Source organism: Paramisgurnus dabryanus, chromosome 20 (genome assembly GCF_030506205.2).
Source record: "Paramisgurnus dabryanus chromosome 20, PD_genome_1.1, whole genome shotgun sequence".
In the NCBI taxonomy this organism is placed as follows: Eukaryota; Metazoa; Chordata; class Actinopteri; order Cypriniformes; family Cobitidae; genus Paramisgurnus; species Paramisgurnus dabryanus.
In genome coordinates, this window is record NC_133356.1 from 10,688,193 (window position 1) to 10,712,109 (window position 23,917).

Genomic DNA, 23,917 nt, shown 5'->3' on the forward strand with positions numbered 1-23,917 from the left:
TCAGGTGTTCTCTAAGACATACAAAGATATACTCTCAGAAAGAAAGGGGACTGGGACATACTCTTTAAGAGGTCCCAATATGTCTCTTTTTTATACAGATAGCTTATATATGCCAATATGTACCTTTGAGTTACTAATATTTAATCTTTATGTACAATGGTGTCCTTTTTAAAATGGTACTACCCAAGTGACTGCTTTTGTTCCTGTTTTTCAGAAAGTGTATGAATATCTGCCCCCCTATTAAGTATATGCATTATATTGTGTCCCCTTTATCTATTGCATTATATAACATTATAATTCTGTTTAATAACTATACTTATTCTCCCAATGATTTAGGTGAGTTTATGTCTATCAGACAATGAAAAATCAATAACATACAGTTTACATACAATCCATTGTACATGAGCACTGTGACAGAATGCAGGTGATTTTGATGATGATGTATGTAACAGCTATCAATTGCTTCTTTTACAAAAGTATAAACTGTCTTTTCTGAAAATGTTTAGATTTTTTATAATTTTCTTTTCACTTTTGTGTAAGTGCTTTGACCTACAGTCTTCAATTAAATGTTTTTTTTTATTGTAATTACTATTTATCTATCATTTTCAGATACAAAATATTTATTCGCTTCATGCCCTATATCAGAGTTTCTCAACCAGAGGGCTCACTAGGGGGCCTCAATAAACTTCCAAGGGGGCCTCATGACCTCATGATAATTGCTTATGCAACAGAACAAGCATTAAAATATGCTAAAAATATTAAAAATCTACTTTTTTCTTGTTTTATTGTAATAAACATACATGTTTGTAGTAATGCCAAGCTTTAATATATTTGGATAGAAATTGTGGAAATTCTGTGTGGGGCCGCCTTCAAATATTGTTGTGGACAATGGGGGACCTTACGTCAAAAAGGTTGAGATCCACCGCCCTAGATTAAAACACAAAAAAGGACAAAACCGGCAGATGGATCTTTTGTATAAGCTCTTTGTTCTGCAATTCCTGGGCGCGTCTGATTGGGGCGGCCGTGATCCGGCAAGCGAGTCTGGTGTACTGCACGAGCTGCCGTAGAGCGCGTGTCACTCCCTCATCAGCGGCTCGCTGGAAACATGGCGTCAGTGCACACACGGGCGAGCCTCAACTCTGCAGACGGATAGTGAAAGAAAAGTGTGCACCGGGACCTACAGCACCCACTTGTCTTTGCAAAGCTTTATTTTCCTGGAAATGTACTGATTCATGCACGGGTGAGAAGAGAGCCATCCCTTCGATTTGGCCCCGATTATGGAGCCTCCAGATGATACCAGGTAAGAAAAGCCAGTGACTGTGTGTTTAAGTTACAGTGTGTATGTGATCACGCAACTACACTGCCGGGATTCACGACACATTGCCAAATAGTGCTCCCATTGAGAATGCATTGAGAGAGACTAATGCGCATGCGCAGAACAAGTCTAACCCGCATCCTGCCACAAAGTGATTCCGCTTGCAGCGCAACACTTAAGCAAAATTGCACATTAAAGTTGCAAACTTTTTTCCAGGGGATTTAGAACGCTGCTTGAAAGGAAGCATGTGCACGATAATATCTGCCTGAAAAGCTCAACGTTAATGGACGTAAGCGGACATGTTGGTAAGGTAATGGGATTGTGCGTCTATGTGCAAGATCATTGTGTTCAGCTAGCGCGCGAGTTAACTTACTTGTATGTATGGTATGTGTTTTCCTTGTACTTTACTCTGTGCCTTATAAAGTGTCAAAACTGGGTGTTATTTAAATGCAACGTTGCAGGGACGGATCACAGTGTATAAAATGCTGTTTTTTGGGTGCGATTATAAACTTTTGTTGTCGGTAACTTACAAGTTTGTTTGCATCATTGCTCCGGTGCTGGTTCCACGGAAAAATCCCACACAACAAGTAAACATGTTACATTTACGTTTTACAGGCGCTTTTATTCAAAGCGACTTACATAAGTCATTCAAGGTACACATTTTTGTGTGTTCAGTTGGTTCCTAGGATCGAACCCACAACCTTTGCATTGGCAGCGTAGTTTTCTACCAATTGAGCAACAGGGATTTACGGTGTTTTTTTTACAACTTTTCAACAAACAGGCAAGATTGAATATAAAATGTCAAGCCGGTCCGTCACGAGTCCTGGCGATGAGTCAAACACACTGAGTTGGGGAAATGTTAGGTTTGCGATTCCCAGAAATCAGCCGTCTGCGCAGGAATTCTGGGATTTTCGTGCACCATCCTGATTTCTGTGTTTTGTAATCGGGGAATTTGAGTGTTTATTTGCTTTTGCATTACTGCTAGTTCACAGAAGTGTTTTGTCCCTGGCATTTATCCGGTTTGGGGCACTTTTAAGAGCAGCGTGCATTGCACAGCTGGTTCTGGCAGCTTTTCTTTCCCCAAAGCTCTTGTTGGCCTGAAGCAGTGGATCTTTTTGACTTCAAGGCCCCCCACTGTCAACAACAATATTTGAAGCCCCCCCGCACAATTCCTACCCAATAAAATATCATTGAGTTATATCCTTTACCCTAACGGATTAAAAGTATATTTGTTATAAAAATAACCAAACACTAAGTCACACCGTGATTTTGAGGTATTTTAGCATATGTTGTATGCTTGTTTTGTTCAAGTCATCTTGAGGCCCCCTTGGATGTTTGTTGAGGCCCCCAGCCCCCTGGTTGAGTAACACTGGCTTATAGCCACACATGCTTGCCTGCAGTGCATTATTTGCTGTCATAAATAAATGTTCAACGTTGCTGTCCCCTGTCACAACTTAACTTCTGCATTTGAGTTTTTCAGAGGTAGAAAAAGTTGTTTGCCCACTGTTATGTGCATGAGATTTAGCTGATAAAGCCCTGTGGAATGTTTGCTGGAGTGCTTTATATTCTTATAAATATAGTCTCTTTTTTGACCCCATGCAACGTTTGCCCTGAACTTACGGCGACAGCTTCTCAAGAATGCCTTGTTGTGTCTCTTTTCCAGTTATGCCCACCCCTTTGAGTAATTGTTCATGATAAACTGCATTCAGTGGAAAGTGTAAAGGACAGAGATAACTGTTAAGAATGCACGTTGAGAGATTTGACATGCCGTTTTAAGTTGTTGTTTTGTGTAAACTGGGATAGACTGTAAAATCATGTGCATTCAGAGATTTAAATTGCTTACTGTTGCGAGATTGTATTTCTTGTTCTAATGTTGATGACTGACGTGTTTATCAGTTCATGGTTGCCTTTAAATGTGTGGAGATCCTTGGAGCAAATGATGTTGTGGTGTACTTAATAATTAATTATCAATGTTATTGATTTATTCTGCAGCCATCAGGCAAATTGTGGGTCTTCAATTCTGCATGTCACATTGTACAATTATATTATAAAAATAAAACATTGTACAATTATGCTGGTGTTTGCATGTCGCTGTAAATCTCATCCCTGTTCATTTATTACCGCAAGCATTCCTCAATTCCAGGATGTGGTGCACTAAAAGAATGTTGACCTTGCTTTCTGCTAGCACCCATGGCTTGAACTCAATAATTAATTTCTTTGCCCTGTCATCTTTGATTTTAAGATATCACAATAATGCTCATCTATATTTAAATTATAATAAAATATTTCGGTAATAAGCTGTCATTTTGGTCGAACAACCACCTTCATTAAAACAAGAAGAAAGCTTGACCTCAGTGGACATACTTTTTAAATGATGATGATGCAAGCAAGTAAGTTGCATTAGAAATTTGCTGATTTACTGAACAAAATCAAAATTCAACAATTTAAATCAGAGCAGCTCTTTTATGCATTTTGAAAGGGCAGGACATTACATTTAATGTTTAATTTGTATGCATTTGGCAGATTTTTTTTGCATGTGTGTTCCCTGGGTTCGAATCCATGACCATTTACTGCTGCTGACACTAGGGCTATAATGGTTGTCAGAACCTCTGCACCACTGTGATGGTTAAGGGCGATCCATGGTGGTGTGCACGTCACAAACTATGAAAGATACACTCTTAAAATAGCTGGGTTCTTTTTGATCCATAATGGGTACATTTTGGACAGGACACACCGCTGGGTTAAAATTGACCCAATGCCGAGTTGTTTTAACCCAACTGTTGGGTTATTATTTAACCCAGCATGGGGTTATTTTTAACCCAGCATGTGTTCTGTCCAATATTTACCAATTATGGGTCAAAAATAACCCAGCCATTTTAGAGTGTATAAAGTACAATCTCGCCCAGCAAGATTCCCCTCTGCCTACTCCACCAGAAGCACGCACTCACAGTATACTTTTATGGATCCGAGCCCAGGCGTGCTTTCGTCATTAGGATGCGATTGTTTTGAACAAAGCAGGAAGTAAAGTGCTCTCTTAACATTGGAAGCCATCGTAATATTAAGTCTGTGTTTTTATTCGGAGTCGTTTGGTGTCATCGTCAATCATATTGCTTAGTTGCTCTGTCACAGAGTGGTCGCGCAATTGACGTCTCTACTTTTGAATCACGCTCTGGTGTGATTTGCAATCACATTGCGCGTTCCGCGCCTAAACCCAAGTAATCCGTGCTCAAGCCCACCTATCCAAGCCGTCCAGGGCACGATTGGTTTGGATAGTGTGAGTGCACCTTTAGTGTGCTATTTGCAAGAGGGGAGTGATGACCTGCTGGCTTGGGGGTGGAACAATGAGGAAAGATATTCTCTCTTGGTCAAGGTTGCGAAAAAGTTTCAATCTGCACTACCAGAATGCGTTTTTACTGCGACTTAAAGACATTATAACCGTGTGTTGTTTCACGGATGGAAGTGCTACAATAAACACGCACATAGGTGCCGATCTCGTGGGTGCTCCGGGGCGCAGCTCGAGCACCCACTGAAATGGCCTTTTCTTCGTTTACATTTTTATATTTCAAAATGTATGCACAATATGCCCCCCTACAAACCGCACCACCATTGTAAATTGGTGCATTACCATCGCAGTGGTGGTTGTGCCACCGTCACAGCTAGGGCTGTGCCACCTCGCATAGTACCCCACGGTTTGGGTCAGGTCATGTCAGCTCATCTCACTTTGGCTTGGTTAGCTTTTCCATCGAGTTTAGTAACACTTTGGAGTGGAGGGATTATAGGCGTGTCGTTAAATTTACGCTGCCTATTGCTGTGACATCATAGAAGTAAGAGCGTCGTTGTACATTCCCATACATTTATTTATTTCTCAGTTCGCCACAAATTTAAAATTGACTACCACAAATAGATGTTTTCACATCGCGTTTATCACTACCTTTGTCTTACATGACAGTTTCTGTACAAACACCTGTGGGGCCGGTGGATGTGCTCCACTGAGCCTCATTTAAGTTGCATTTAAGCATATATGTGAACGTGCCCGTTGCGAATGTCCCGCCACAAACTGCAAGTCTGGAAAAAAATTGGTGTTCCTGATTCTCAACCAGTGGATGTTTTTTCATCGCTAAAAGGGAGTTTGGGAACTTATAGCAGAGCACAGATGACAACATGTTTACTTGAGACAGCGCAAGCTAGCATGAAGGTAAAGCTAATCTTTTACATTATAGCGATGACGCTGGTAAAGACGATTCGCTCAGACCAATCAGTGATCTACAGTGTTTTCGCATCACGTAAGGTGACCCAAATCAAATCGTTGGGTACTATGCAATGGAAAAGCACCATAACACAATGCTGTACCACTCGGCTATACAGGAGCACATTTACATTTATACATTTGGCAGATGCTTCACTAATGGCGTTTGTACCAAGTAAAGCTGCATTTGTTGATACATCCGGATGTGTCAAGAAGATCTTGGATGATTGCATCCATTTTTATCAGTTTATGTTTGTGTGTTCCCTGGGAATCAAACCTACAACCTAGCTGCAATCACAATGAGCTAAGGGAACACAGGAGCGAGTATTGCAAATACAGTTATCCTGCTATGCTTTGAAGCTAAACGTAATATTCATTAGGTCATTTCTTTGGATGCTTCTGGTTGTTCTTTTCTCTACATGCATCATTTAAGTTTTGAGGTTTTTCGAGCCAAACTTCCAAACTTGCCTTTAGTTTCTCACATAATACCTACCATTATGCCTTCAATTGTCCAGAGAGGGTGTGCACCGGGGTGGAGGTTAGAATAGCGGCTTATGTCGATTTCTCTGTGCAGCAGAGGTATCGGCTGCACTCTTGCTCTCATACACCACACATTCCTTTTCTTCCTCTGAATGCTCATGGCTTAATGTCACCCACCCACACACAGTCATTCTGGCTGGCGGCATCAAATGATCATTATGTGGACGCAGGAAATGATATTGTACAAATCTGTGGCATGGTAATGGGAAATAGAGCAAAGGAAGTGGCTTGTTTAAAATTAGAGGAAGTCTGCATGAGCGTTCCTGGAACCCACTTTTCATAATGTGGCCGCGTGTGCTATTATTCGATTCATTCATCCACAGCCAACATCAGTCACACTGTTAAAAGCATATGCATGGATTGTTAGTCTGCAATTACAGCAATGAATCATAAATCTAATGGTGCCTGCCTATAAGAGGTCTTATATGTGACTAACCTGCACAAGAGGCCAACTTAAAGACTTAGTTTCATTTAGTTTGAGTCAATCATGTTATTAAAAATAATGAAGATAGTTTGTTGACAGAAGTTCACTTAGCAGCATGCTGTGTGAGGTTGTGCACAACTGCACGTGTTATGATGATGTGATGATAAAGAGCGAATCAATACAACAAAACTTCAAAATGATGCACTTTTGATGCATTTAGATTCAGAATAATGAAAGATGCAGGAATTAAGAAGTTACTGGATTTTGATAGATCTTGAGTTTGTTTTGGAGAGATGTGGATCTGTGTGAATGGTTATTGGATGTTTGGTTTAATTTCTTTTCATTCTTGCTGTGCAGAGTTTCTGGAAGGTCATTGCAAGTTATGTAACAGTGTTGTAGAGGGTAGAAAGCCACTTTGTGTATCCAAAAATAAAGATTTTGTCATTTATTTATCCTGAATGATCATATGGAGATAAAGCAGATTTACTTAATCAAAGTATCTTATGGCACATCAGGCATTTAAATAATTATGCATGGACATTTACATTTTTAGTAAATATTTCCAATATGTTCCTTCTTTCGTAAGTCTTGTTTATCTCATACTTGCACAAAATCCTGAAGGAGACCCCATGCATTTATTTTTAAACAGATTGTACCTTATGATCCTAGGAAATATCAATGACATGATGTTTTCATGAGTTCACAGAAAACCCCTCAAAGGAACATTAGATGGTGACAGTCTTGTTTACTTGCAAGTGTCATATTTATTTTAGGTGCATGTGGTCAAATGAACATATCCACTGAGAATATAGATCACTTACCTCTGTGTACATGTCTGTGGCATCTTGCCCACCTGTGTGTCAGTGATGACAGATAAATGTCATGTTCCTGATATGAGCTTCAGGGTCGCTTTTAATCAATCAGTCAGTAGAGATCGAGTCTGCTTGTTAAAGATGGTAGTGTGTGCATGGCTGCATGCACGTGCCATTGGCAGCAAAGCACTGCTATCCAGTCCTCATGTCTAAGTTACATAAGTTAGCGCCATGACTTATTTGTTCCCTGCTGTCAGTGACATGGTGTTCTTTTTGGTTTTGGCCGCATCTAACAGCAACATCATTTGAAAAATGATGATTCCATTTCGTCTGAATATGCATGGCATGGGGTTTCTTAGAAAATTCCCATTTGATTTTTATCCAAGAAACTAATTAGAGTAAGTGCAGGTCTTTCAAAAGAAAAATACAATCCGCCTTATCAGCCACTAAAGATCACTGTGCATCTGCCAGGGTGTATCTCACGAAACCTGTCAATAAATGCAAAGTTCTTTAGAGAAATCGTTTTTATATACATTTGTTATAATATGCATTTATGCATTTGGCAGAAAGTTTCATCTAAAGTAGCTTACATTGTATTCAAGCTATACGTTTTATCAGTATGTGTGAAAATCGAACCCCTGACCTTTGCGCTGTTAATGCTCTACCAGTTAAGCTACAGGTAAGGTTTGCAAAATATATGGGAATTAACAGAAATTAATGGAAATAAACTAGGCATTTGGAAAAAAGTTACAGGAATCTTAAATGTACTCAAAAAAATCTTGCAGCATCATTTTGTCTAAAACCTCAAGATTTAATGCAAATTCAGTTGAATTTCTACCCTGCACATTTCTCAGTCACATGCACACTGCTTACTAAAGGGACATTGAGGCCACACCCCCTGCTTGTACTTGCATTCTTCCATAACATGCACATAGTGATGCACCGAAATGAACATTTTGGGCCAAAACCGAAAATGTAGGATTCACTTGGCCGAAAACCAAACGGAAGCCAAAAATGGCTAATTTTATAAACTTTAAAATGTTAAACTTTTCTCTGTTTATTTGTTTACACTAGGGGTGTCACGATTCTCTAAATCCTTGAATCAATTACATTTTCGAATCTAAGGCCACGATTCGATTTTTTTTTTTTGAAAGCACAAAAAATGCTTTGACATTTTTAGACTAGACTTTTATGAAATATAAAATCTGACCTTGAACCCGGAGATGCCCTGCCATGTAAGTTGTGCTGCCAGTGGAAAAATATGGTACACACACATACCTGATAAAAACAAAACTTCCTGTCAGATGAACATTCCTGTCAGTACTTTGCACCTTAAAAGCGCGATTTTATTACAGTCAGTCGAGATTGTGAGACTGTACCCCAATAAGTCATGATTAAATGCTGTTTTCATAACTCTTAAGCAACTGAAATAAGTTATTCTGAAACTTAAATGGATCTCAGTTCAGAGAAACGACCGGTCCTGTCACAGACTCCGCTTTGCTGTGCATGCGCGCTTGCTCTGAGTTCAGCTGAAGGCAGGAGGCGCTTGCTGTTTTTTGTTTCCCATGTAAGAAGCAGCTTGCGTGGTGTCTCCTGCCTCTCCCATGCTATCTTTTAACTGGCTGTAGCTAGCTAAGTTAGAGTAGATTGACTCGCAGCACTCAACACGTGTGTTTTTTTCCGCTTGGCAAGCCGACCGGACGTGACATGGGGGCGTGGCAGCATCGACAATTCCATTTTTTTTTCTTAATTTCTTGGAATAATCGTGTTAAAGGTCCCGTTCTTTCTGTGTTTTTGGAGGTTTGATTGTGTTTACAGTGCGCAATATAACATGTTCCTGTTTCACATATAAAAAAACAAAGTATTTTTCACACAATAGACTTATTTCCATAGCGCTTGTCTTAAAAACGAGCTGATATCTTTCTTTATGATTATGCTTTTGCCAATAATCAAGCAACCCTATGTACCCAAAAAACACCCAAATGTTTGGACAAATTACTTATTTTTTATGTCTCTTATGCTCATTAAGCCTGCATTTATCTGATCAAGAATCCACCAGTATTCATTTATATTAGAATAATTTCTGAAGGATTTTTGATTAAATAAATCCAGGCTTGATGAGCGTAAGTATCAGGATCCTTCAAAATTTGAATTACTTTGCATGCATGTATGTCTGCACTATGTCTATGTATGTCTGCATGCATGTATGTGTGAACTAAACTTTAAACCTAAATTATTTTTTGTGCTGACACACATCTCTCAGAGTTGGCATTTTGTTTTCGATGCATTTTCCATTATGCCCCTAAAAGGCTGTTTGGTTGCAGTAGTTTTGTGACTACAATTCATGGGGCCCGGGACAAGTGAATAGGCCATCCCATTGAAGAGCATAGTGGGCCTGCGATCGAGTTCCCTTAAAGAAACAAAATCATTATTGTAAGCACATATTTACATATCCTGAACGTTTTTAGCAAAAGGCTGAAATATATTATCATAGATCTGATACCACTTTACAATTTAAACAGCCATCTGATGGCGAGACTTGCAGTCCACGTGTCGCTCGCGCACAATGGAGCGCTGCAGGCTCCAACAATGGCTCCAGTGGCGGGTGGGGTCAGAGTTCATTGCCCTCTTTTGACTGCAGCGAGGCAGATGTGATCCGCCCGGTTTATGGCTCCCGTCAAAGGCTGCAACATTCCACTTCTGCATGATTCGTTCCTGGTAGACTTGGCTGCGATATTAAGCAGAGTTGTATATGCAGCAGTAATTCAACAATCTGTGTCGCTTTCGCGAGGGGGGCAGGTCAGTCCACGATGTTCCCGGGGGTTGGATGCCTTTCGACGGGGTTGTAAGAGTGAGCCAGATTTCTCTAGACTTTTCCGGTTTAGGGCACAAGCAGCGTTCAAACGTCATGACAACCAATTACAAAACAAACAGCCGGAGTTGAGTGATTTCAGCGTTTCCTGTGTCATTCCTGAAGGGTTTGCTCATGGTTAGACTCTGCCCAGGGCTGCACCTTCAAATACAAACAATCTGTGTCCTAGAAGGGTTTTATAGAAATTCTCCAGAATGTTAGACAAAATAATGCTGCAACTATTTTGCAAGTTAATCTACTTGAAACGTTGCACAATGCTTGGTTTAAAAATATGTTTTAACTTGCACAAACATATGTTCATAGGTCAGTCGAATGTATATGCGTCTGAATTTTTGGGTAGTGTCCATATGTTAAATGGCGGCAATAGTCGAGGGGTGGAAAGGGTGGGTGTTCTGGCACGAGGACCACAATGCTGCGCAGCAGGTGTCTGGGGCATTTCAGGGCTGCCTGGAGACTCCCCAGGGACCTGGGGGTGATTTTATGTGAGTGTGGGGCAGATGGATGATTCTGGCTTTGCTTTTTGTAAGAGGAATCACAGATTAACTCAATCAAAGGCTGACCCCACTGTGAATCTGATCCCTTTTTCATTGCTTGACAATGGGCCCATATCAGTGTCATTTTCTACTACCACATGCACGTGTCCAAAAATGGCAACATGCACGGTTTGTCCCAGCACCATGATGATTAACTTTTGAATTTTTTCATACCCACTGCATGTTTAGTAGCAAATGCAGTTCATTTTTGGTGGTTTCTCTGTGTGTGGGATGCATTTCCTCCTCTGATGCAGTCTTGTTTAGTGTCGGTGTTAAGTGAGAAATGGAAGTTTCATTATTTTTATAATAGTTTGAACAAAATTCAAGTTGACTGTAAATCATAAAAAATAGATCTGACTCCAGGTACAATGCGAATGTCAAAGTAATCTTTAATTTTGTCCACACTCGGCACTTCTGGGTTAACCGAAAGAGGCCTGTCTTAAGGAATAGCTGTTTTTATTGGGAGCAGAACATAAGCTTGCAGGTTTTTATTGTGATATAAGGCTTTTTACTCATTTATCCTTTAAGCTTTTGGGTGATTATCACAAAATCCAGACTTAAAAGGTGTCCAGCATTAGAATTTTTAAAAAGCCCTGAAGTCAATATTTTTGCACATATGATTAAGGTTTGAACTTACTGTAACCATTATTTTTAGAGGATTTAAAAAATATTTCCTATAGAATTATTTACATTTTTTAGATTATCATTATCAAAAATTATCATTACCACAAAATGATATTACATTAAATATATGCATTTACAAACTCATGTTTCGGTAATGAGAACTAAAAAGTTGTCTAGGTACTATGAAAACAAAATTACAACTTTTATCTGGAAAGAAAAAATAAGAACTGCTTACCTGGTAGCCATCTTGAGTGTCACAGTCAATTATGTCCCTTCCAACAATTTTTTTTTGTTGAAAATGTTAGTTCCTTGAGGGCTTAAACAATTATTGAAAATTGTTGCGGAGGATGAGAAAATTGGTTTTGGACAAATTTATATTCCTTATTATTGTCTCTACATTACCAATGATCACCAAATACCACATGTTTCTTTACTGTAAATGTTTATAGTATAACATGCACTGAAGCTTTTTATTTTTTAGATTTTTTAATTATAAATATTTCCATGTCAAAGAACCCAAATCCAGTCATGGACATGTTGCGGTAATGAAAATGTTCCCCTTAAATGTGGAAAAAACAACAAAATTGGTTTGTATGATTCCATTTGAAATCATGTGCAAAATAGTATACAAAGAGATGTTTGTAACTGTACGCTTCTTATTTTTATACTCTTACTTTGCATTTACGTTTTATCAAAATGTTTCATGACACCTCATAAGTCTAATTTCGTGAGAATCACCCAAATGCAGTTCATTTTTTTGGTGGTTTCTCTGTCTGTGGGATGCATTTCCTCTAATGCAGTCGTGTTATGTGTCAGTGTTAAGTAAAAAATGGAAGTTTCATCATTTTTATAATAGTTTTTTTAACAAAATTCAAGTTGACTGGAAAAGCATAAAAATAGATTTGACTTCGTGTACAATGCGAATGTCAAAGTAGTAGTCTTCCTCTTTAAAAATAGCTGTTTTTATTGGGTGCAGAACATGAGCTTGCAGGTTTTTATTGTGATATTTGGCTTTTTACTCATTTATCCTTTATGCTTTTTTGTCGTATCATACACCTCAGTTTATTTTCTCCAATATGTGAACTGTAAAGTAATTGCTTTGAATTAGTATGTGCTGCTGTTTGCAGTGCTAAATCGAGCCATGATGTCACATTTATTTGTGTTTGCCTTTTGTTTCCTGTGCAGGCGGAGGGACTCGTCCGAAGACGCGCCTCAGCAGAACACTGATGTGGATGAGTCTTGGGACGAGCCCATCCAGGAAGAAGAGGCTCTCTATGGCACATCCCCTCCACTCACTGCACGCCAGATAAAACGCACGTCCAACAAACACCAGAGGACTGGCCAGGGGTCAAAGGGCAAAGGTGAGAGCCCTAAAAAAGCTAATTTTCTAAAACATATGGTCTAAGGCCCCCAAAACCAAAGCGGGGCACAGCCACATGACCTGTTGCACATTTAAGACATTAGAAAAATGTATAAATTCAGTTGGTTATCAACATTAGGATTAGTTTTAGTCTTAATAAGAACAGAAGTCATGTTTTGTGACACAGAACCACATGTACTACATATGTATATATACAGTATTTTGCAAAAGTCCACCATCTTTTTTTGTTGTGCGTGCCGTAATTCATTCAATTTCTCTCCCGTGCACTTAGAAGACTGCTGAAAATGACGTTTATACACGCATATGTGAACAGTTTTGCTTGTTGCCAATATAATGCACACTTATTGATAAAAGTATTATAAAACCTACATGAAATTGAAATAAACAAAAATAAACGTGCATAATGTATTTGAAAACCGGTCTGCGTGAAATCTGTTTTGTCATGAGAATTTTTTTTCCACCGTAAGTGGAAAAAGGCACATGATATGAGGCATCTAATGGGGGAATTCCCTCACATTTTCTGAAATGAATTTTAAGCTTTGTGTTTTATTGCAATGTTTGTGCATTACAACAAGCTCATTGGCAAGGTAATTAAAGTAAAATAAAGTCAAAATAAGCCTGGGAAAGTTTTCACTGTGAAATATTAGGTAATTTTGCTTCTGTTTACCCATTGTACAGTCATTAATTCTCATCTGTTTATTCATCTACAGAGAAGCAGGGTTCCTCCAGCCCGCTGTCTCAAAAGGAACGTGAAGGAGCGAGATCTGCTGAACCTCCCGAGGAGCACAGCAACAAGCTGAAGAAGCAGCGCTCTAACCAGCGCACCAACGAGCGGGACGGCAAGAGAGCTTTTGAGGGCTCCTTCATGCTGGAATCGGTTTCTAGGACCAGTAACATCGGTTCTAGAAACATGGACCCTCGCCGACCCTACCTGAGCCTGGGCATGATACCTATACGTACCCACCGGCAGACCTCTCGTTCCGACTGCCCGGCAGATCGTCTCAAGTTCTTCGAGACCCTGCGGCTGCTGCTCAAGCTCACGTCCATGTCATCCAAAAAAAAGGAGAAGGAGCAAAGAGGTCTGGAGAACATGGCCTTTATGGGCCAGAACAAAGAGGTGATCTGGCTGGAGTTGCAGGCCTGGCAGGCTCGTCGTAGCATTACGGAGCAGGATCTGTACCTGTTTACTGCCCGCCAAAACATACCTGACATAATCAACCAGGTGTTGCACTTTAAAGTGGACTATAGCATTCTAGTCGGGCACGAGAGCAACCTCACGACAGAACTGAATGACTCTTGCCATGGCGAAACCAATTGCAAGAACGATCCATTTAGCTTTAGCGACTGCACCGCATCCTGGGGAGAGATCAACACCGCGACTCCCTTTTCTTCGGCTCTGGAGTGTCGGGAACACTTGCAGAGACAGCGAGTGGCTTTTGATCAGGTGAAGTGGGTCATGTCGCTGTTGGAGTCGGTGGAGTCGTTGTACCCGTCACTCCAAACCTTGCAGAAGGACTATGAGAAATACGCAGCTCGGGACTTCCAGGGCAGGGTGCAGGCGCTCTGCTTATGGCTCAACATCACTCAGGACCTCAATCAGAAGTTGCGGGTGATGGGCACCGTGCTAGGCCTCAGGGACCTTTCTCGCATCGGCTGGCCCGTCTTTGAGATCCCGTCGCCTCGGTGCTCGTATGGTGATGAGGAGGCGGGCGAGAGCGAGTCCAACGCTACGAATTTGAGCGGGATGGCTAGCGACGGAGAGGAGTCGCCCCCCCTCACCCCAAAGTTTTCACGGCTCATGTCGGAGGAGGAGTGTCTCCCGCGGGACAATGAGACCCACTGCTGCCCCACTGCCATCTATAGGCCGTTTGTGGATAAGGCGCTTAAACAAATGGGACTGCGTAAACTGATCCTCAGACTGCACAAGCTGATGGATCGCTCGCTGCAGAGATCCAGAACTGCACTGTTGAGTCACATGCCGGCTCAAGAGGTAAGAGAGGTGCTCTGATTCATGCGATGTTTGTTTGGTAACACATTGTTTAAATGTTGTTTTAAGAGGATGTGTTTCCATTTTGTTTGTTTTTATGCATCATAGTTTGTCCAGATGATATGGCTTGACCTCCTTCTGCACATTTTGTTTAGGGAGACAATTTATGGAATCCTTAAAAATTGTTTGCAAAATGTGTAAAGTTCTTCTTAATTTGAAATCAGTTACTTAACATCATTCAATATTTAAGAAATAGGTTTTATACCCAGCTGCACTACTTCCTGAACTTCACCCAGCTCCTTGTTTCCTGTCTGCCATTATTGGACAAACTGATTAATCCAGGTGTGCCTGACCTCAGTAGTCACAACAACAATAATCAGACACACCTGAATTAATCAGGAAGTAGTGCAAATAGATAAAGCCAATTAACATGCAGTAGATGGGCAACATATAAACGTTTATGAATATTGAAAGTTAAAATTTTGCAGAAATGTGTTGAGCTTTCACTGAGTCAAGTCACTTTTATTTGTATGAGAGCTGCATAATCACAACTAATCGTTTACAGAATAAAAGTTTTTGTTTGCATCATATATATGTGTGTGTACTGTGTATAATAATTATGTAAAAAAAAAAAAAAAAAAAAAAAAAAAAAATATATATATATATATATATATATATATATATATATATATATATATATATATATATATATATATATATATATATATATATATATATATATATATATATTATACATGCTTGTGTGTGTATTTATATATATTTTTTATTATACACAGTACACACACATATATTGTAAACAAAAATGTTTATTTTGCAAATGATTAGTTGCGATTAATGCAGCACTTTTTCCACAACGTTTCATTGCTTCAAAGCAGTCATCCAACTGATATCCAAGTCTGACCAGCTAAACTCTTTTCCCTCCAGCATTTTTTTAAAAAGTGGCCCAGGGGCCAGCATTTTTTATGATATTTACAGGTTTAATGCCTTCCAGAATATTTTCTTCTTTAAAAATATTAACATACAATATATCAAATGAAAGAACAGACCCTCTGCTTTAAAAAAAGTTTAATCCTAAATTCATTTGTTTTTTTTCACCTCTCTAATATGGGTAGGTTTTTTTAAAAATTACAGATTCAGAGCGATAATCAAAACATACACAGAGTTTTTACTTTTTGGCCTAAGGGGATTCTTCTGGGTAAGAGCGCCACCTGGTGGATAATAGCGGAAATATGGATTGCTGTAAAAACTCATCATTGGCAGCGAAGCGTTTTCTCTTAAAGGGGACATACCATGAAAATCTGACTCTTCCATGTTTAAGTGCTATAATTGGGTCCCCAGTGCTTTTATCAACATAGAAAATGTAAATAAGATCAACCCAGTAACTTAGTTTTGGTAAACCATTCTCTGCAAGCATGTGAAAAATAGCTCATTGAAATTTGGCTCCCCTGGTGATGTCAGAAGGGGATAATAACGCTGTTTAATCTGCACTATCCAACCATGTCACTGCCATTTAGTACAGAGATAAGCTCATTTGCATGTTAAAGCAACACTATGTAGTTTTTTTTACCTTTAAATAATGTCTCTAAAATTATTTCAGTGATAGAACAACTTTTAACTGGACAAATTGTACTGTTTCTGCAACCTGAGCAGCCTCCTAGCTGCTACAAGCACACTCTGAAAGTGGCGGTGGAGGGTAGGAAACACAGCCCCGCCCCTCCCCCGCCTGCAGAAGAGTGAAATGTTTAACTTGCTATAATAAATTATCTGTATGAAATTGAATCTAAAACTTCACACATGTACTATGGGGACACCAAAGAGTTATTTGACATCTCAAAAAAAGTGTTGTAAAATGTTCCCTTTAATTGATTATATAACTCCTCAATGGCGGAGAAAGTTAAATATCTTCTAATACCAGCAAACAAAAATGTTAGATTTGATCTGTTTTGCTGCAGTAGTTTTGTGGTCAAATGGTGCAAATGCTTTGTTCATAACCATAATCATATGATGACATTTTTAATTGCTGTGTTTCTGTTAGTTGTCAGCAGCCCCAGGTTATTCTCTGCAGCACTGTGACTACCTTCCAGAGCTGTCTCGTCAACCGTCTGGCCCAGTGGAGGAGGAGGCGGAGTCTGGACGGGTTTCGTGGGAGGAGCTAATGGACATGGACCTACCTTCGTTTCGACCGGCCTTCTTGGTGCTTTGTCGCGTGCTGCTAAACGTCATTCACGAGTGCCTCAAACTGCGACTTGAACAAAGGCCTGCAGGAGAACCGTCCTTGCTCAGCATCAAACAGGTCATTACTTACACGCAAACATATAGTTGTATTTCCAAACAAGCTGGAATGTGCAAAAATTGTAGATACATCCCCTGTGTTTGGACAAGAGTAAGGCTGCAACAAACGATGATTTTCATAATCGATTAATCTAGAGCTGTGCAAAAAATTGCCTGCGATTCTGATGAGTGTTTCATCAGTGAAGTCGGTTTCTTGATTAGTAGTAAATCGCCATCACCGGCTTTCAGATGGAGCTGCATTTGCTACACCGAGCATTCACAGAGAAGCTATGCAAAATCGAGGAAAATTGACTCCAATAATCTATGCGATTTTGTCGAGCTTCTCTGTGAACTACGGCTTTGTGTAGTAAATGGCGATGATGACGATTTACTACTAATCAAGGAACTGGCTTTACTGATGAAACACGCATGAGAATCGCAGGCGATTTTTTTTTTTTTTGCACAGCCCTAGATTAATCGGATGAATAATCGAATCGGATGATTAATCGGATGATTAATCGAATCGATGATTAATCGGATGATTAATTGGATGAAAACATACATGGCATCTATACAGTTAGAGATTTTGCTTTATTAACTCTTTCACCGCCAGCGTTTTTAAAAAAAGTTGCCAGCCAGCGCCAGCGTTTTTCATGATTTTCACCAAACTTTAATGCCTTCCAGAAAATGTTCTCTTTTAAATATATAAACATACAATATACCAAATGAAAGAACAGACCCTCTCCTTTAAAAAAAAAAACACTTTCAAAAAAAAAAACCCGTTTCATCCTACCTTCAGTGGTTCTTTTGTAATCAGCTTTTGAATATGGGTAGGTTTCTGCAAAAACACCACATTTTGAGCAATTCCATTTTTGTGACGGACTTTTCATAGAGATCCCATTCAGAGCGATCTTTAAAACATACACAGACATGCAGCCGCTTGCCATAGGGCAATACTTCCGGGTTTAAAAAGTTGCGGAAGGGCGCTACCTGGTGGATAATAGCGGTATTGAGGAAAGACGGAAAATCTCGTCATTGGCGGGGAAGCGTTTTCTCTTAATTGACGAGATATCTCGTCAATGGCGGTAAAAGAGTTAAGCACAGACCAACTAATTGATAATGTCATTTATTGACAACTATTTACATTATTGATAATTACCGATTTTATTCTTTAGTTGTTGCAGCTCTACAAAGGAGTTTTAGGTGACCAGTTTTCGAGTCTTACATCATGGTCCTTTTCTGACTCTTGGTCCCGATCTCTTATTCCATATGATTTCCAGTCTTGTTTTCACAGTCTTATCTCTTGAAGATAATAAGGCCAAAAAATAATGATTGTGTATTTGTGTGTAGTTGGTGCGTGAATGTAAAGAGGTTCTTAAAGGCGGACTGCTGATGAAACAGTACTACCAGTTCATGCTGAGTGGCGTCATCACCGACCCTCAGGGTCTACAGACAAACGCCAACATCGATGAGTTTGAAGAGGATCTCCACAAAATGCTTGAGGTGAGATTTGGACTAGCTAGTGTTGTGACGAGCTATCAGTCTCTCTGTCTGTGTAAATAAACAGGTGTATAAATGTCACTTTGCTTCTGTATCACCTGTAGAGATCAGATCTGAGATAATGCATAAAATTCCAGTGTGATATGACCCAGGTTTTGCATAGTATGAGTCTCTACGTCTAAACATGCATGACTGGCTGTAATTGTCAAAACCAATAAGGATATTATTGACAAGATTGTTAGTATTACAATACTTTCACTCTGACTCAGCAGGGTTGGTAGCTTGTTTGCTTGTCCGCTAATCTGTAGCATGATTTTTATCGCCCTAAACTCTTGATGTAATTTCCCTCTTAGAGTCCAAGTATAATGTTAGATCAAAGTCTGTCAGCATGTCATCAGAGAGTTATTTAGAAAAGTGCTAAGTTAAATGCTTTGAGCGAAACCTATAAAACAGGTTTGTCTTCAGGGATAAAGGTCTTAACTTTTAATTGCTTCATGTTCTTATGTTCCTTGATCATCTTTTTTCTTATTGAACAGTTTGTGACTTGAGAGAATTGGTGATTTAAAGGGGACAGAGAATGAAAAACCATTTTTACCTTGTCTTTGTTGAATAATGGTAGTCTATCTGCATTCACAAACATAAAAAAAAGTGCTAGACATGCTAAACATCTCAGTCTCATAGAAATTCCTCTTTAAGAAATGTCAGCCAGAAAACGGCCCAATCTGAAAAACTGATGCTTATGACATCACAGGCATCTCACTGCCCCTCCACTTTAAAATAATGTGCTACATTTTTTGAGTGGCAGCAAAGTCAGCCAATCAGTAATGAGATTGCAAGTTAAGCCAGTAGGGGGAACCAAATAGGTGCAAAACCACTTGTTTAAAATCCCCCACCCTAATAGAGTTATCTGAGAGAGGTTTTTAGGAAGCTTCTGAGGCATTACAGACCCAAACAAAAACTTTTTTGTCTACATGTCACATCACAGAACAAGGATAAATACCCCGTTCAATCATTCTATGTCACCTTTAAAAAAAAATACTGTTAATTTAAAACAAACCAATGAATCAGACTTTCTAGATGTATACATCACATCATTCAGCTTGCGTCTTGCAGTTGTATTGCTGTTTGGACATCAGCATGTGTGTATCTGTCCATGCAGGTTTACTTTGACTACATGCGCAGCTGGATCCAGATGTTACAGCAGCTTCCTCAGGCTTCCCACAGTCTAAAGAACCTGCTGGAAGAGGAATGGAACTTCACTAAAGTCATCACTCCGTACATCCGAGGCGGAGAAGCCCAGTCTGGAAAACTCTTTTGGTTGGTGCAGCAAATTTTTGGAAATGCATTCTTAGGTTGTGATGTAAAAAATTAAATAATTCCTTGAGCAGAATTTAAGGTTTTAGTGAACAAGTTTGCATAAAGGCAGCACATATCTTGTTACACTTTGGATAATCTGATCCCATGTGGCCAGTGCTTTGTAGAGGTTTAAATAGGATCTGTAATGTTTTGTGATCTGATATCTCTAACCTTTTTCAGAGGTCAAATGCATGCAATCACTTTACATTCGTAGTGTGTATCCCGGACAACTAAGGTGGAATCTACTCAAATAAGGGTTTATGAACTGTTACTTTTGGGTTACATGCATATCATTTGCATCTGTAATTGATGTATGCAGTCAGGAAATCCGAGACTGCTTGTGATCGCATCACACAAAACATTTATTCCTGGCTTTTTCAGTGATATCGCTGGCATGCTGCTAAAATCCACTGGAGACTTCTTGGATGCCGGCCTTCAGAAGAGTGACAATGAGATCTCTGAGTGTGTGGATGACAGCACCGCCTCGGATGAAATCAGGTGTGTCTCAGAACAATAAGCAATAATCCTCTATGAATGCGTAGTGCGGTGTCTCTCATTGTGTTTCTTCCAAAAATGCTTTTCGGCTGAGTCTATTAAACAATTAAGGTTAAAGGGAGGTGCTAAAATTATAGAGTAGGACAAGAGACGTCTGTTGCCATGACAGCTGTGGTCTTATGAGCCAGAGTTCAAGTGTAAAATTATTGCCTAAATACAAAAGATTAAAGAATAGATAACTTGAAGTTTTATTTAAAAGCTTTACAGGTGGCATTACTGGTGACTTTACAGATTATAGGTAGAAAGAGTTTGGTTCCAAAACACTACTACCAAAAAGTAGTATCAAAATCTACCAAAATCAGTATCAGGTCAGTATTAAAAAGTAAATAATTTTATGCAAAATCCGAAATCTGCCGTGTTATTCTGTCATCTTTTCTCCATTTTTTTCCAAAACGCGATCAATGCCAGTCCTTGTTCTCTGCAGAATGCAATAAATCTGCTCAACAAATCACAGCGCACCATTCCACGCATTGTAAACAACGGCAGTGCGTTGAATACACACAGAATACTAGTTTTCCTCATTTACTTTGTACTTTATGATCAACAAACAAACAAAATCAAAATAATACTTTTGATCGCATTGACAAACCCGTGGTGGTTTTCTGTGACGGGGAAGAAACGTAAGCCAAGAAAATGCCGGCTGTTGCTTGTTCTCACACGACAGCATCAAGCTTCTGTCATGCTAACACATTGACCCCAGGGGATCTTATGAAAAACGTTCCATTATTTTACGCAAAGTCAACGAAAATTGAGCAGGGCCAAAACATTTTACAGCTGATCGCTGTCAAAAAAAGTTTGGCGGTGACGTCCCAAGTATAACCGCAGCAATGACAGTGTTTCTAATATGACAACGTAAGTGTTTTGATTAATGCCATTAATGTTTATTTTTTATCAGTGTATACCACTAGTCAACTAAATGAATATAACATGGCAACGATGAATGCACATTTATATATTTATTCAGTAGATTTATAGCTTTTAGAAAAAAAAATGGGGATTTATTACATTTTGCGGAAAAAAATAATCATCAGTTTTTTTTATAAATGTTTGAAAATCTAATTATGGAATTTAATTTTTTATGGTGTTATAACCTAAAGATGCTATGTGAAAGTTTGTAACAGAAAATAGTGGTTTTCATCTTGTCACTTTCTTGGTATAGAAAACACATTTTTACCCAAATTAGTCAAAATGGATTTATTGCGTTTTGGAACCAAACTCTTTACTTATTCACAGGTAAAACAACTCTACTGTTATCATCCAATTAGACTGCTTTGCCAGACCTAATAATATATTTTATATATAATTTTTTTAGCATTCATCCCATTTAATTTCATTGCAGACGTTCTGTGATTGAAACAAGTCGCTTGCTCAAAGAGCTCTTTCATGAAGCCAGGGAAAGAGCATCTAAAGCTCTGGGCTTTGCCAAGATGCTGCGCAAGGTGAGGATAGCACTTGCCATAAAGGTCCTGCATGGCGGTTTTTCGCAGTGATTGACCCTTTTAACCCTCCATTTTATTTTCACTTAGGATCTTGAGATTGCGGCAGAATTTAGCTTAACCAGCGGAGTGCCTTCTCTCCTCCAGTCACTGAAGTCCAAAAGTTATGTCAAGGTGATAACATGCTTCTCTATAGCGTTAATAAAACACCATACACATGTAGTAAACCTTATTAAATGGAGCATCTGTTTGGATTTTCTAAAAGGTCCATATCCCAGGACTGGAGGAGCTGCAGGTGTTTGTCCCTTGTGGCCTGATGGAGCAAAAGCTGGTCATCTTGCAGTTGTTGAACGCAGCGGCGGGAAAAGACTGCTCCAAAGAGCCAGATGAGATCCCAGAGGATGAGGCCTACCTGATCATGAGCAAACACGGACTGGGAGAGTCCAATGCCGATGGTGCCTGGGCCGAGTGGGACGGTACTGTTCTCAAACTGGTACCTCAGATGGAGACTGTGGACACTTTACGGGCCATGAAGGTATAGGTTAGATGTACGAAGACATTGATTTTTGATGAAATGAGGCTTCAGATATGTCACTTCCACATTTCGTTCCTGATTCCCAGGTGGAAAATCTCCTTCTGATTGTGATGCAGTCTGCACACCTGGTGGCACAACGCAAAGCCTTTCAACAATCTATGGAAGATCTTCTCACCCTCAGCCGGGAACAGACATCCAGTCAGCCTCTAATCGTCTGTGCTCTTGAACAACTCAAGGTGATTTAATCTTTTCTTATTTATTTGCGATTCTCACTTGTTTTATATCTGGAGGTTGTTGAGGCCTACTTTCATATCATATATAAAATGGTTTCAGTCATGTAATGTGTAGGTCGCAATCAAATGAAATGCGTGCTAGTGTCTGCTCACACATTATCATTTAGAGAGACTTGAGCCAAGAATCAATACAAACACACAAAAAAAAACTAATTTAAAGGGACACACCACTTTTTTGAAAATATACTCATTTTCCAGCTCCCCTAGAGTTAAACATTTAATTTGTATCTTTTTGGAATCCATTCAGCTGATTTCCGCGTCTGGCGGTATCACTTTTAGCATAGCTTAGCATAATCCATTGAATCTAATTAGACCGTTAGCATCGTGCCAAAAATAACCAATGAGTTTCAATATTTTTCCTATTTAAAACTTGACTCTTCTGTAGTTACATCGTGTACCAAGACTGACAGAAAATTAAAAGTTGCGCTTTTCTAGGCCGATATGGCTAGGAACTATAATTTCATTCTGGCGTAATAATCAAGGACTTTGCTGCTGTAAAATGGCTGCAGGAGGCGCATTAATATTACGCAGCAGCCGAAAATAGTCCCCTTAGTAACTTTCAATGGCAGGGGACTATTTTCAGGGCACTGCGTAATAGTGCCTGCTGCAGCCATGTTACGGCAGCAAAGTTCTTGATTATTATGCCAGGATGAGAGTATCTAGCCATATCTGCCTAGAAAATCACAACTTTTAATTTTCTTTCAATCTTAGTACAGGATGTAACTAGAGAAGAGTCAAGTTTTAAATAGGAAAATTTCAAAACTCTTGGTTATTTTTTAGCGCAATGCTAATGGTCAAATCAGATTCAATGGATTGTGCTAAGCTATGCTAAAAGTGCTAGCGCCAGAACCTGAGATCAGCTGAATGGATTTCAAAACGCTAAAAATCAAATGTTTAACTAGGAGAGCTGGAAAATAAGTATATTTTCTAAAAAAGTGAAATGTCCCTTTAAGGAGGCTTCCGATGGTTTCGCTCCATAAGCTGTACTGTACACTGTTATGCAATGAGTTGAAACTTAATAGCAGTGCATCAGCAAACGTTCCTTCACAGATTCCTTTATGTACATTTATGCATTTTGCATGCATAATACATAAATACATTTGATCAGTTCATGCTTTTCCTAAGCATCAAACCCATAATCTTCAAACCATAACAAAATGTCTCTTTTCACAGAATGAGGCTCTCCAGCTGTGTATCAAGATCAATACAGCGATCG

The 23,917-nt window shown here is 39.3% G+C and overlaps 1 protein-coding gene across 3 annotated transcripts in view; it reads left to right on the forward strand.

Moving 5' to 3' along the window:
* The first annotated feature begins 1,056 nt into the window (after positions 1-1,056).
* Positions 1,057-23,917, forward strand: part of map3k4 (mitogen-activated protein kinase kinase kinase 4) — a 40,081-nt gene continuing 17,220 nt past the window's right edge. Inside the window, exons 1-12 of one of the 3 annotated variants that reach the window (XM_065296399.2) lie at positions 1,057-1,300; positions 12,552-12,727; positions 13,458-14,737; positions 16,791-17,048; positions 18,377-18,529; positions 19,686-19,843; positions 20,264-20,380; positions 21,777-21,876; positions 21,964-22,047; positions 22,139-22,408; positions 22,495-22,644; positions 23,875-23,917. The exon at positions 23,875-23,917 is cut by the window's right edge and continues 119 nt beyond it. In XM_065296399.2, coding sequence (XP_065152471.1) covers positions 1,278-1,300; positions 12,552-12,727; positions 13,458-14,737; positions 16,791-17,048; positions 18,377-18,529; positions 19,686-19,843; positions 20,264-20,380; positions 21,777-21,876; positions 21,964-22,047; positions 22,139-22,408; positions 22,495-22,644; positions 23,875-23,917 — 2,812 coding nt within the window. In that variant the 5' untranslated portion in view covers positions 1,057-1,277. Of the gene's footprint in view, positions 1,301-1,455; positions 1,626-12,551; positions 12,728-13,457; positions 14,738-16,790; positions 17,049-18,376; positions 18,530-19,685; positions 19,844-20,263; positions 20,381-21,776; positions 21,877-21,963; positions 22,048-22,138; positions 22,409-22,494; positions 22,645-23,874 lie in introns of those variants that run through there. The other 2 variants (XM_065296397.2, XM_065296398.2) reach the window with 2 other exon arrangements.